Source organism: Gracilinanus agilis, chromosome 1, assembly GCF_016433145.1.
Source record: "Gracilinanus agilis isolate LMUSP501 chromosome 1, AgileGrace, whole genome shotgun sequence".
In the NCBI taxonomy this organism is placed as follows: domain Eukaryota; kingdom Metazoa; phylum Chordata; class Mammalia; order Didelphimorphia; family Didelphidae; genus Gracilinanus; species Gracilinanus agilis.
In genome coordinates, this window is record NC_058130.1 from 618,731,577 (window position 1) to 618,746,315 (window position 14,739).

A 14,739-nucleotide genomic window follows, 5' to 3' on the forward strand; every position below is an offset into this window, starting at 1 on the left:
GGTCTTAAAAATCAACAGTGAGTATTGGTTTCAAGGCAGAAGACAACTAGGGTTAAGTGACTTGGCCAGGGACACATCTGAGGTCAGACTTGAATTCAAGTCCCCCCAACTCCAGACTTGGCTCTTTCCACTGAGCCACCTAGCTGTCCCTATGCTTGTTTTAAATATTCCCCCCTCCTTGAGGTTTAGGAGGGGAAATGGGAAGAGGATATATATTTTTGACATTAAAAAAAATTAAATTCCTTTTTTTTTAAAAGAGGGAGGGAGAAAACATATTTGATATTTGAAAATAAATCTTAATGAGAAAAAATCTTCTATAATGAAAACATCACTTAATATTCCTTGAATGGATATGCTGCCAAGCCATCAAATGGAGTATGGGACACTGGGTTCTCATCCTAATTCACCTAACACAAAGAGGGACAGCGCAAGGGGGAAGTCCGCTGTTCTACTCTGGACAATCCCAAGAAAACCCAAGCACGTTAGCCACAGGGACCGAGGAGTTTTGATTAGCACCTTGCTCACTGAGGCATTAATTAAAGTCAGAGCTGCAATTTCTGGTAACAAGGCTCCCTGTATTTCACCAAAGGGGATTTAACCAAAGCAGGCGCGAAAGAAAGAAAAAAAAAAGCCCCCAATGTGGCTTTGCATTTCACTTAGATTCAGTCTTAGACATAACATCTTGTGACCTTATTTTGGGTACACTGTCGGCGGATTAGCAGAAGCACTCTACTTCTGCCACCCACCAAACCCTGAGATTTATGCATCCTTCCAGGAATGAAAGTGAATAAAAAGCAGCAGAAACAACAACAGCGTATTAAGGGTAAGCGCAACTGCGACGGCGTCTGCGCTCTTCAAGCAGTGTGAATGTCACTGCCTCTACTTCTCGGATTCCCACCCCTCGCCGTCCCCATTCCCGACCAAAATGCATGTCGGGAATTGTAGTTCTGCAGTCAGGGGCTGAGACTGCAACGCCTCAAAGGGTGAGACTACAAATCCCGTGGAAGGGAATGAGCGCCGTGCTGGGCGGGGTGAGGCGGGGGGCCACGGAAGGGTTAGGAGGAGGTCTGGCTTGACTCACACGTGGGGGTGGAGGAGGGCTAAGCTTAGAACCCATTTCCTGGCAAAAGAAGCCCTTTAGTTCAGATGTTCTCGGGCTAGGGAAGTCCCAAGGCTGCCAATCTCCTGGCACCGGGAGAAAGCCAAAAAGAAAAAAAAAGAAAAAAAAAAAAGAAAAAAGTATAGAACGTCTCCCTCTATATTATTAATTATTATTATTTATCTTGCGTGTAATCCATTCCTCCTTAGTGCCTCCTCCCTTTCCTGCTTCTCCTCCTCCTGTTGTAACATGCAATTAGCGATCCTGCAGCCACATTTCCAGGGGTGCTAAAGTTCATTTCGCTTATAGCCACCATGGGGAATGGGATGAACAAGGTAATGTATGTTTCTTTTTGTTTGTGTCTGCTTGTTATCCTGCTCAGCTCACCTCCTTTATAATTGAGGACTGGGAAAGGTGGGGAAAGCCTTGATTTCCCCTTTTCTAACACCATCCCCTTGCTTTGACTCTTCACTCTCCACCCTCCACCCTGCATCCTCCATCCTCCTTTATTTGGGCTTAGCCAGCTCTCGGAAAAAAAGCATGCTTTGCTTCTCCGTTCAAATGTTTGTATTTTTAGGATTGGGTGTAGTATTCTTAAAAAAATGCTTTTAATTTCTGCTTAGGGCAGGGAGATGGGTGGTGCAAGCGGTGGGAATGGATCGGGGTTGAGAGATAGATGCTTCTGCAATTTTTTTTTTGGGGGGGGGGAATGGCCGGTAGAGGTCAATACTGTTGAAAATCCCCCGCCCTCCTTCTAGGGAAGGCTTCCCGGCAAACAGCCCCCAGGCGTTTGCCCTGTATGCTGGATGCCTTCTGCGGCTATGGACCACTTGTTCTCACCAACCACCGTGCCCTTTTAAAAGCTATTTACACTTGCTGGGCTAGGACGTGGTTCTGACCTGTCCCTAGCGGGAGCGCGGTGGAGCTGAGAGCTTGTGGTTTCTTCTCTTTTCTTCCCCTCCCCTCCGAGGCTCTTTAAACATCGTCCACCCACCTTGTGGGTCATCTGGGCGTCTTCTCTGAATCTTCTCTCGTAATTTCCTTTATCTCTTTGGGTAGCTCCCCACCCTCCACTTCCCTAGAGTTTTTTTTTCTTTCTTTTTCTTTTTTTAAAAATATAAACCTGGGGCTTGTAGAAGTTGCTTGGGATAGCTACCTAGCTACGCTGGTAGAGGGTGGGACCCTTTAAAAAAAAAAAAAAACTGCTTCTCGCCTTGGAGGAAGTGAATCTAGATTCTGCTTTTTGTCCTAAAGTTTACGCCCGGGTTCTCCACTAAGAGGGAAACCTGTTGGCTCCTTAACCTTGCAGCCTTTGCCTGGATAGAACCCATCTTTCTCCAGCCTGGTGCTTTTGTCTCCCAGCTCCTCAGCCCCACCCTGGGCTAGTCCAGTTTCCCCTTGCCCCACCCCTAGTCGGGTGTTAGTCTCAGGTCCTATGGCCAAGCTGTTCCTTTGACGTCTCAGGAAGGTGGTAGAATCCAGGCTCTGCTGATGCTCCCTGGACGGAATGTATTGAACTAATAGCCAGAGATCCCCTTAAGGGAAACGACCCTTCCCCATTTCATCCCATACTCCCAGCATAAGTACATTTATTCCATTATTCAAATGGTTAGAGGAAATTGGAATTATTGTTTCAGATTCTGCTGCTTTTAACTCTGGGACTGGCATCCTCTGACGCATGAGTGCCACCAGTGGTAATACCGAATAATGGAGAGGAAAAACAGATACCGATAGTAGGGAGAATAGAATGAGAGAGAAAAGTACATAGTATAATAAGTAGCATAAGTCGTCTAAATATTTTGAACTTCCAAACCAAACTTCCAAACTTTTGAAACCCGGTTTCAGAGTGTTATGAGATGTAGTGTGAGAGAGAATAATTTTATGTAGTTGGTCCACTCTGGTTATGGTTAGGATCACAGATCTAAGAGCAAGAAGGGACCTTAGTTTAGACTAGGAGATCTATTCCAACCCCCTCATTTTAAAAATGAAGAAACTGAGACTCAGTTTCAAGGTCACATAGGTAGTAAACAACAGAGTTGGGATTTGAACCTGAGTCTTATCATTCCAACTTCAGCATTCTTTCCATTGTATCAGGCAGGGTCTTTATTCTGTAACTTGTTTCTTTCTCCCAAGAGAATGTTTGAATAAAATAAAGGTTATTCCCAATTTGGAGATATACCTTTATAATGCCCTTCAGTACTTCTCTTAAAGAAAAAGTCTGTCACCAATTTGTGGGATAAATTAGACTTTGAATTGATAGTGATTCTATTTAATCAACTTTGGGTTTCTATTTAAACTGCTTCTTGTTTGACTTGCTCACTGGTTGCCTCTTAATATTTAATTGATAGAACTGTTACATTATATATAAAATACAGGTGAAAATGGTTACATACATTTTTTCAAGTCTGTAGTTGTAATCATTGTAATGAATGAACCAGCAATGTTTTTTAAAAAAAAAAAAAGCCAACCAGACAACCCTTACCTTTTATCTTCCAATTGATACTAAGTAACCCGGTCCAAGGCAGAAGAATGGTAAGGCTAGGCAATTAGGGTTAATTGACTTATATGTGTGTGTGTGTGGGGGTGGGGGTGGGGTGGGGAGGGTCACATAGCCAGGAAGTCTTGAGGCCGCACTTGAACCCAGGACCTTCCTTCTCTAGGCCTGGCTAACCACTGAGCCACCTAGCTGCCCCAGCAGTGTTTTTTTGAATTTGTGCATTTCTTCCAAAACTTTTTCAAGCCTGTTATTATTGTGGTCATGAATTTTCCCTTCATTATCAGCATCAGGTCAATAGAATAGTCACTTACATTTCATAAACATTGACATGGTGAGATTAAGTAATTTGACCCAGGCCGGAACATAGTTATTGCCAGAAATGGTGTCAGAATTCTTATCTCCTGACTCCCTGGCAGAGGAATCAATTTGGTAGTAATAGGGAGAGAGGTTTGGAGAGAGTCTGGAGGAAGGGAAACCTCCTAAGAAGGCCATTGTAATAGTCCAGTGGAAAGACAAGTAAGGTCTCAACTAGGTTGATGCCTATGTGGGAAGAGAGAAGGAGATGGATATAAGAGATTTTGTAGAGGTCGAATCAACAAATCAACAAGATTTGACAATTGATTAGATTTGAGAGTGTGCCAAGAATTGAATATGACTCTTGAGTTGATGAACTTCAGTGATGATGACGTCAACGGAAGGAAGTTTGGAAGAGAAACAGGTGTGTTGAGAAACATGATGAGAACTGTTTAGGACATGCTGAGTTTGAGCAAGTCACACTTCACTTATCTGGATCTTTGTTTCCTTAACTAAATTGAGAGGTTTGGAACTAGGTGGACTTCCAGAATTACTCTTGGCTCTAAATCTATATTCATCAATCCTTTCAGTTTCTGAGCATCCATGTACAAGTGGGGTGGCTATTTGGGTAATAAAAATAACACAGCTTTTAAAAAAACTTTATGGTCTATCATAGTATCAATAACAAATATTGATTCTAAGGTGGAAGACCAGTAAGGGTTAGGCATTTAGGGATAAGTGACTTGTGTGACAGTATCTGAGGCCAGATTTTAATGGTCCTTACAACTCCCGGTCTGACTATCCACTAAGCCACCTTGCTGTCCCAAAACACAATTTTTAAGGTGTTTAAAGCTTTCCTTGAAACAATCTTGTGAGATAGATATCCCATTTTACAGATGAAGTAATTGAGACCTAGAGAGGTTAAAGTTTATTTCCCCAAGGACACAAAGTTGATAACCGGCCGAGACACAGGCTCTTTGACTTAGATCAGTGTTCTTTGCACTGCATCAGTGGGGATGATAGTCTTCCTTGAATCCTTGAACAAAAAACTCATGGTCCCCTTTTTGCCCCGTTTCATTATCGGTCCTCTGCAGTTATGGCTGGTCATTGCATTGATCATAATTCTTTACAGTTGTTTCTATTTATAGTTCTTTTTGGTTGCATAAATTATCCTCCTGGTTCTGTTCTTTTTTCAAAATTGTTTATTTGTACAAGATTAATCCAACGATCATTTGTTAAGCTTATTGGGTGTGAGGTTGTGCTACAATTTGTTCCCAAGAAGTGACTGAAGTTTCGATATCTTTTATATATTGCCTTTTTCATTTGTCTGACTTTTGACCCCCTGAGTGGCTCTGCTGTCCTTGGGAAGATGCCACGGGGGAAGGCTTCAGCTAAAGAGCAGACACAGAGGAGCTAACTCTAAACTGGAGTTGTTGCTTTAATCCTGTGCAAGGCTCTACACAGCACTGTATTTGTAAGAAAAACCCAAGTTCTTGTATGGGCTCAGATACTTAGTAACTGTGTGACATTGGGCAAGTTACTTAACTTCTATCTCTGCCTCCATTTCCTCAGCTGAAAAATGGGGATAATAATAGCATTTTTCTCCCAAGGTGGTTAAAAGAAAAGTGAGATAATTGCAGAAGTGCTTTGCAAACCTTAAAATGCTCTTAAAGGCTAGCAATTATTATTATGATTGTTGTTGTTATTTTTAAAACTCTTACCTTCTGTCATAGAGTTGATACCAAGTATGGGTTCCAAGACAGAAGACTTAGGCAGTTGGGGTTAAGTGACTTGCCTAGGGTCACAAAGCTAGGCAGTATTTGAGGACAGATTTGAAAGTGGGACTTGTAGAACTGGCTCTCCATACATAAGCCACCTAGCTGCTTCTATCATTATTGTTATTACAACTACCAGCATTCTTTCATTGTTTCAAAATTTTCCTTTTGTAAATAAAATCATAGGAAGATAGAGAAAGGAAAAGGATCATGGTCTTGTGGTGTCCACGGGGGAGACTCTGTGATAACAGTGGAAAGAGAGTGATGGCTTTGGAGTCAAGGGGACTTTAGTTGGAATCCTATTCCAATGCCTGCTAGAGGCATCTAGGCATGGTGGATAGAGTACTGGGTCAGGAGTCAGGAAAACCTGAATCCAAATCTAGCCTTGGACACATCCGTAGCTTTGTGACCCTGGGCAAGTCACTTAACATTGTTTGCCTTGGTTCCTTTAATTGTAAAATGAACATAATAATGGCCCTTACCTTCCAGAGTTTTCTTGAGGCTCATATGAGTTAACATTTGCAAAAAGCACTTAGCACAAGGGCAACTAAGTGGCATAGTGGAAAGAGTTGCCAGACTTGGAGTTGGAAGGACCTGAGTTCAGATGTGATCTCAGATGGGTCCTAGCTGTGTGATCCTGGGCAAGTCATTTAACCCCTGTTGCCTAAACCTTGTCCTTCTGTCTTACTAAGACAGAAAGTAAGGGTTTAAAAGAGGGGGGGTGCAAGCAAATAGCACAAACCCTGGAACCCAGTAAATACTATATCATTGCTTATTCCCCTTTCCTAATAGCTATGAACTTTATGCAAGTCACTTAAAACTCTTAGTGTCTTAGTTCCTTTTCTCTGTCAGATGAATGCATTGGACAAGTTAACTGGTAAGGTTCCCCTTCACTTTTCCAATCTATGTGTGACCTTTGATTTTTAGTTTCTTTCCCCTTCCCTTTTTCCTTGAAAAGCTTTTGGATTTTTTTAACATAAAAAAGTTTAACATTAAAATTCTGCATGTATCAGCTTTGAGATCCTTCTATGTTATTGCAAACCTGTTGAGCCTTTGGGGAGACAGCTAAATCTCCTGAGTTTTATTCATGGTGATTTGGTTCCCCAAGGAAATCATCTAGTCCCTTTTGATTTTGAGGAAAGTGTGAAAATCCAGTCTTTCTGGTTCCTAGTCTTGTTTATCAAGCTATTTTGTAATTTGTGCCTGGTTAGATAGGTTACTAGATCTAGAGAGAGACAGAGGGGGGGGGGGAGAGAGAGAGAGAGAGACACAGACACAGACACAGACACAGACACAGACACAGACACAGACACAGACACAGACACAGACACAGACAGACTGATTGAGAGGGGGGGGGGAGTATGTTTCAGATAGAATTAATGTGGGGGAAACAAGCAAATATCAAGTATCATTAAAAAGGTAAGGGTTTTTTTAATGATAAGTCAAATGTATCTATTTCCTTTTTTTTTTTAACTCTCACTTTCTGTCTTAAAAGCAAAAAAACACTTCCAAGGCAGAAGAATGGTAAAGGCTAGCAATTGGGGTTAAGTGACTTGTTCAGGGTCTTATAGCGAGGAAGTATCTGAGGTCACATTTGAATCTAGGATCACCTGCCTCTAGGCCTGTCTCTCCATCCACTGAGCCACCTGACTGCCCCAGTCTCTTTTGAAGTACTTGGTCTACTTTGTTGGTCTCTGTGTACTCATATAGCATAGTATACAACCTCTGAGAAGGGGAAGGCATTACTCAGGATCCCAGCATCTGTTAAAAAGAATTGTTTGGAAGATCTCACAATCTCAATAAGTGCTCCTGCTGTTCTCTTGGAAGATGAGTGTCTTCGTTATTTATTCCTGGATTATTCTTTAACTCAGACCAGAACTCTTTGTTCCTTTCTGACTGGTGTTGTGTCAGAGAGTAGCATTAGTCAAAGGCTTTGTCTCAGCCACTGGGAAGGCTTTGCTGTTTGTTTCTACAGCAGTCACAGAGGAGTTCTCATGGTGCCCAAACCTAGTTTGAGGGCCCATTGTTTTTGCACTTCAAGAGCTATTCACTAGCTGATGCTCCAGACTTCCATCCTCTTGTGGTCCTTCATTACAAGCTATCTTTCTGGGAGATGATCTTCTTCCCTATCCTTTATTTTGGTAAGGCTGCTTGAGTTTTTGTATCTGAGTAGCATCTGAGAAAGTCACATAATAAGATTTTTATTTTATGTTTTGGAGAAATTTAGGCTCATAGACTTATAAATTTATAGCTGGAAAGGGACTTAGAACCCACTGATTCCAAACCCTCTCATTTTATAGTTGAAAAAACAGACCTAGAGACATTAATCTACTTGTCTAATTTTACACAGAATTTCTGAGGTGGAATTTGAGCCCAGATTTTTTTTTTTTTAACTCTTACCTTCTGTCTTAGAATTGACACTAAGTATTGGTTCTCAGGCAGAAGAGTGGTAAGGCCAGGCAGTTGGGTTAAATGATGTTTCCAGGGTCGAGTAGCTAGGAAGTATCTGAGGCCAGATTTGAACTCAGATTCTCTTAACTCCATGCCTAGCATTCTATCCACTGAGCCATTTAGCTGCCAAGATGAAATCTAGGGCTCATTTAACATGCCTTTCAACATGGAACTATTGACTTAAGTCCTGGTCAGGTGGTTTTCCCATTTCCCCCAATAATAAAAGTTTTAAAAGGTGTCTCTTGTTTAAGGTTTTCTTGTCTTTTAGTTTGGTCATAGGTTCACAAGCGCTAGGGTTCAAAGGACTTAAAAATAATAACAGCATTTATTATTTATTATTAATCATAACTTTTACCTTCTGAGAATCAATTAGAAGATTGGTAAGGGCTAGGCAATTGGGGTTAAGTGACTTGCCCAGGGTCATATAGCTAGGAAGTGTCTGAGGCCAGATTTGATTTGGAAGTATTCTCTGAGCAGTTCCAGTGTTCCCTGCTACTAAGTTACCATCTTGGCTCTGACCCTAAAGTTAGATCTGAACCTAGAACCTCCTCTCTCAAGACTTGGCTCACTTATCTACTGAGCCACCTGAGGCCTTCTAGTATAGTCCTTTTATTCAAGGCTTAGGGAGGATGAATTACTTGCTCAAGGTCACATAGGTAGTAAATTGCTAGGAGGGATTTGAACCTGGGTGCTCTGTCTGCAGAGTTAGTATGTACAACTTAATGTCTTATTGTATGCGGAAATAAAGGAGGCATGAGCTGAGTATTTGACTGGCTATCATAATTCTATCTCCAATCTTTAAATTCTGCCTTGATTATTCAATCTTAACAATGGGATAATTTCCTCTTATTGGCCATACACATGTTTTAGCAGCACAGCTTCATCTTCTAACATCTTATACCAAGAAATAAAAGTCCTCACACTGTGTATGAGGTGCTCATTTTTCTTTTGTCCTTTCTCAGTTATCTCTTCAAATCTGACTTGGCAGTTCTATTTCCAGGATCCCCTGTCTACTTGTGGCACCTGTTCCTCTGCTCTGATGTGACTTTGGCCAGTGACCTCATTGTGGATGTCCTTGGAATGAGGCAAGAGAGAAAGTCCAATAACTCCTGCTCACTGGCCCTCAGACTCTTCTTTTGTCACGTCTTGTGTCTCTTGTACCTCGCATTGCCCTCTTCTAGTGTTCGTTCATTCGTTTAACAAATACTGAATAGCTCCTATGTGCAGACCATCATAGTGTCTGATTCAGTCCTAGCTTTCTGGGAGGTTGTAGTCTGGTAGCAGAAGGGAATTTAGTAATGAGTAGAACTTAGATATATTAATAAGAGCATTGTTGTAGGGATATGAATTCTAGGACTGAAGGCTATTGCTAGAGAAGGTGCCTGAGAACAGGATCTTGGGGAGCTAGGTTTGGGAGCTGGGATAAGGAAAAGGAACTGATGGGAAGAGAAGAATTCCTATATGAAGTGCCACCAGAGCTGAGTCTTAAAGGAAGTGAGATATTATAAGGTGAGAAGGGAGTATTCTTCAGGCATGAGGGAATAGTATGGAAGGCAGATTTGGGGAAATGGTGTCAAAAATTTAGAGCTGGTAGATTTAAAAGGGCATTTAGGTGACACAGTGGACAAGAGCACTGGCTCTGGAGTCAGGAAAACCTGAGTTCAAATCCAGCCTCAGACACTGACTGTGACCCTGGGCAAATCACTTAACCCTGTTTGCCTTAGTTTCCTCATCTGGTATGAACATGGTGCCTGTCCCTGACCCCGAAGATCATAGTGATGAGAGGCAGGTGTTAACAAGGTCCTTCAAAATTACTAGTACTACTAACCAAACTCTCTTGGCCTTTCTTCTTTACCCATCCTCTCACATTAAAATTCCCAAATTTTCTTCTCCCTCACTCCATTTTTTTAAATCTGAAGAGTCAGATGAGCTCTGAACAAATGGGGAAGAACTGAACTTCATCTTTTTTTTTTAAAGGGGCTTCCTGGAACTCCCCTCTTCCAAAAATTGGGATTGTAGATCCAATTGAGACTCTAAAAGCACTTGTGGCCTGTGTAAACACCATACACACAAGCATACACACAAGCACACACTCACACACCCCCTTACCTTCACAGCTAAGACGCTCTCTGACTTGCCCACATACCTCACCAGCATTCTCCGAAGCCATATATGTTCAACAGTTTGGGGTATCTAAAAATATGCCAGCTGCACTGTATGCTATGATTTTTTTTAAGTGCATACAGAACATTCCAGCATCATGACATTTCCCTCTTGACATCTTAGCAACACCCTGCTCGCAGCACAAGGGCAGTGCACTTTCTCACAGATATTCCTAGTTCCAAGGGCAGACCTCCACTCATTAGATTGCAGTACAACCAAATGCAAGTTCAACCTGTGTGCTGGCTTCGTGCAGCACTTCTTGGTGGGTAGGATAAGGATAATCCTTGCCTCAGTATACCATGCTAAGATCCACTACTGGGACAAGTGAATCTACATATTCCCTCAAGTTTTATCAAGTAGATAGCTGCTTTCTTTCTTTATTTTTTTTTAAACCCTTACCTTCCATTTTAGACTCAATACTGTGTATTGGTTCTAAGGCAGAAGAGCAGTAAGGGCTGGGCAATGGGGATTAAGTAACGTGCCCAGGATCCACAGGGCTAGGGGAAGTGTCAGAGGCCAGATTTCCCTGGACTGTAGGCATGGCTCAATCCACTAAGGTACCTAGCTGCCTCCCACCCCCAGGTCTACTTTTCTAAGCTCACATTATTGTTTCACATTATTGTCTCTTACAAAGCCTAGATTCAAATACTGAAAGATCTTTACTACCTGTGTGAACCTAGTCAAATCAAAACCTTGTTGAGCCTCAGTTTCATCATCTCTAAAGAGAAATGGTTGGATTGGATAGCCAATGAAATTCTTTCCAACTGCAGAGCTTTGATCCTATGATCCTATAGTAGCTATTGGAGGCAGTATGAAGTAGTAAACTGAGAATCAGAAAAAAATCAAGTTCTTCAAACCTTAGCTGTGTGACCTTAGACAAGTAACACCTAAACTCTCTCAGCATTAGTTTTCTTTTCTCATTGGCTTTTAAAGTCTGTTGTCCAGGCATTTTTCATTCGTGTCAGACTCTTCTGAGGTTTTCTTGGCAAAAAAACAAAAAAGAGAGGTCATGAAGAATTAGATACAACTGAAACAATAAGTCATATTTTATAGTAGTTAATAGTGGAAGGTTTGAGACCAAATCCTAACTTCCTGACCAGGGCCATGTCCATTGCAGATGTATTCTGTATGTCTAGGATTCTTCAATGCTATGGCACCACAAATTTAAAGCTGGAATGGACCTGATTTTCTAGATCTGGTTATCTAGATGAATTCTCATTTTATAATTGGGAACATGCAAAGAAGGGCAGGAGTGATAGTAGGACTATCTTGGAAGTTCAAGATGTTTTCTTGGAAAATGGGTCAATGGAACACCTAGAGGGGAAAAAAATTGGGAAATAGTGGAACCCTTTTCCCAACTTTAGCTCTCATCAGTTTGACAATGACACTTGACCTTCCATAAATCCCTTAGAGTACATTTCTGATGGGTCTGAGGGTCAGATCCTAGACTCCTTAAAATATATTGTGATTAGGGGGCAGCTAGATGGCTTAGTGGATTGAGAGCCAGGCCTACAGGGAGGAGAGATCCTGGGTTTAAATCTGGCCTCAGATACTTCCTAGCCATGTGACTCTGGGCAAGTCACTTAACCCCCATTGCCTAGCCCTTACTGCTCTGATGCCTTGAAACAAATATACAGTGTTAATTCTAAGACAGAAGGCAAGGGTTTAAAAAATATATATTGTGATGAAAGGAATGAGGGAGTACTAGACCAGCCCAAGGGATGACTGGAAGCTGATGCTAAAGAAAGTAGAGCACTATCAGAATACTTACCCAGCAGGTTACTTCCCTCCCCTGCCCTTTCCTCAGAGCAAATGAAACTTTATTAACCTTTGCCCCACCATTTACTTTTTGTGTGTGTGCCTTTCTTTCCCCTAGATCCTGCCCGGTCTCTACGTTGGCAACTTTAAAGGTGAGTGCATGTTTTAAAGGGACATTTGAAGAATGCTTATTTGTGATTTGGAGGTAGCTTATGCAGAAGGAAAAAATATTTTAAAATACATATAATGAAATGAATAAGATTAGCCCCCCAAAAACCCAATTGATGTTGAAATTCAGTCATCAGAATGTTTTTTGAAAGAGTTCACAGACCCCAGGTTAAGAATCTCCCTGTTCTCATGGAAAATTTGGTTTTAATTCTAATTCTGGTAGAGGATTTGTTTACATTCCCTCATCTGCAAACTCATTGTCACGCATCTATCTTAATTTAATGTCAGTGCTAAACCAAGAGTCAGGAAGACTCATCTTCCTGAGTTCAAATCTGACCTCAGATATTTACTAGGTCTCTGACCCTGAGAAAGTCACTTAACCCTGTTTGCCTCAGTTTCCTCATCTGTAAAATAGCAGACCACTCTAGCATCTTTACCAAGAAAACTCCAAATGGGGTCATGAAGAGTCAGACACAACTGAAATGATTGAAAAAAACATTAGCTCCTCAGTCAATCAACAACCATTTATTGTTCCTGTTGTATTTTAAGTATTGTGTTAATCACCAAGGATACAAAGTGAGAGAGTCTTTGCCTTCAAAGACCAACTTATATTCTACTGGAGGATATGGTATGTTTATAGGTAAATTAATTCTGGGATATGATCTGTCTCTTTAGTTTTTGTGACTAGATTATTAAATACCCTGAATTCATGACAAGGACTCATTGCATTTGTTTTACACTATAGTTACTTCCCTTTAGAGAATTTCTCTTTAGTTCTTTTCAACTAAACTTTTGTAATAATAATTACAACAGGGGGCAGGTGGGTAGTTGAATGGATTGAGAGCTAGGTCTAGAGATGGGAGGTCCTAGGTTCAAATGTGGCTGCAGACACTTCCTAGCTGTGTGACCCTGGGCAAGTCACTTAACCCCAATTGCCTAGTCCTTACCACTCTTCTGCCTTGGAACCAATACATAGTATTGATTCTAAGATGGAAGGTAAGGATTTTAAAAAATAACAATAATAATTATTACCTTTGTTGTTGAGTCATTTTAGTCTTCTGACTCTTTGTGACCCCATTTTGGTGTTTTCTTGGTAAAGATTCTTGCCATTTCCTTCAATTTTTTTAATAAGTGAGGAAACTGAGGCAAACAGGGTAAAGTGACTTGTCCAGTTGCTAGTCAGTGTCTCAGGCCAGATTTAAACTCAAATCTTTCTGATTCTAGGTCTGGTAATCTTATCTATTGAGCCACCTTGCTGCCCTATTATTAAGCTTATTACCTTTTTCCCCCACCATAGTTATTTCCCCTTAATCCCTTTCAACCGAACCTGGTAATAACAATAATAAGAACTTGCATTTATATAGCACTTTGAGGTTGGCAAAAAATGCTTTATTTGAGTTATCTTATTTCATTTTTTTAACCCTTACCTTCTGTCTTAGAATTGAATCTAAATATTAAGAGCAGTAAGGACTAGGGCAGTTGGAGTTAAGTGACTTGCCCAGGAGCTAGGACATGCCAGAGGCCAAATTGGAACTGAGATCTTCCTGACTCTAGGCCTGACTCTTTATCCACTGAGCCACCAAACTACCCTTATCTCATTTAATTTTTACAACAATCCTGTGAGGCAGGTGCTCCTGTCACCTCCATCCGGTAGATAAGCCCTTCACGTGACTTGGTAGACCAGTACATATCTGTGAACAGATGTCCTGGCCATTATTTACATGAGAACCATAGTTCTTTAGAACCAGAGACGATGTGACTAACAGGAGTGGAATATGTTATGAAACTTGGGGATGACATGTTGCCACAGGTACCAGACTACAATAAAATGGCCTTTTCCCCACACATGCCTGCTTAGCACACCATCCTTCCTCCTGAAGAAGCCAAATATAACCCAACTGTGGTGGCATAGTCACTAGTGTGATGCATTTTTAGCTACTATTTTAATTTGTGTGCTTTCAAGTTCTTGGGATGGCTTTTCTTTAAAACTGATTTATTTTTAAAAGGAAAAAATCCTTAGCATTTTCCTAAATAATGCTGACTTTCCTCTCTTTACCCCAATAGACTCTTAGTGCCAACTAATTAGCTTCCTAGGGAACTCAGCTCAGGGAGATGGCAGCTGTTAATTGCTATTAGAGGATATTGTTAAAAAATAGTCCCGTTTATAATTATTTTTGAATTGCTAATTTAGCTGTGAAATTCTGAAAAAGCAGCCACCACCCTGGGGGATGCCTGTGTGATACCTTTGTGGCCCTACTTAATGAATTACATGTGTGAGGAATTTTATTTTCCTGGGAATTGTTTTTTTTTTTTATTTTTTTATTTTTCAGACCCTTTCTACCCTTGTACAGTAGCCTCCCACATGGTCTCTCTGTCTTCATCCTATTTTGTCTCCACCCCACCCAGAACACCACCACCAGCATAATCTTCCTGAATTTCTGCTTTTAGCATCTCATTCCTCTGCTCAGAAATGGTTACCCATTGCCTGTTTCTTTTCCTTCCTTCCTTCCTTCCTTCCTTCCTTCCTTCCTTCC

At 41.2% G+C, this 14,739-nt stretch overlaps 1 protein-coding gene across 2 annotated transcripts in view; it reads left to right on the forward strand.

Moving 5' to 3' along the window:
• The first annotated feature begins 1,079 nt into the window (after positions 1-1,079).
• DUSP22 (dual specificity phosphatase 22) overlaps positions 1,080-14,739 on the forward strand; it is an 85,972-nt gene continuing 72,312 nt past the window's right edge. For both annotated transcript variants that reach the window (XM_044668219.1, XR_006505792.1), the window contains exons 1-2: positions 1,080-1,434; positions 12,156-12,189. In XM_044668219.1, the coding sequence (XP_044524154.1) occupies positions 1,414-1,434; positions 12,156-12,189 (55 nt within the window). In that variant the 5' untranslated portion in view covers positions 1,080-1,413. The remainder of the gene's footprint in view (positions 1,435-12,155; positions 12,190-14,739) is intronic.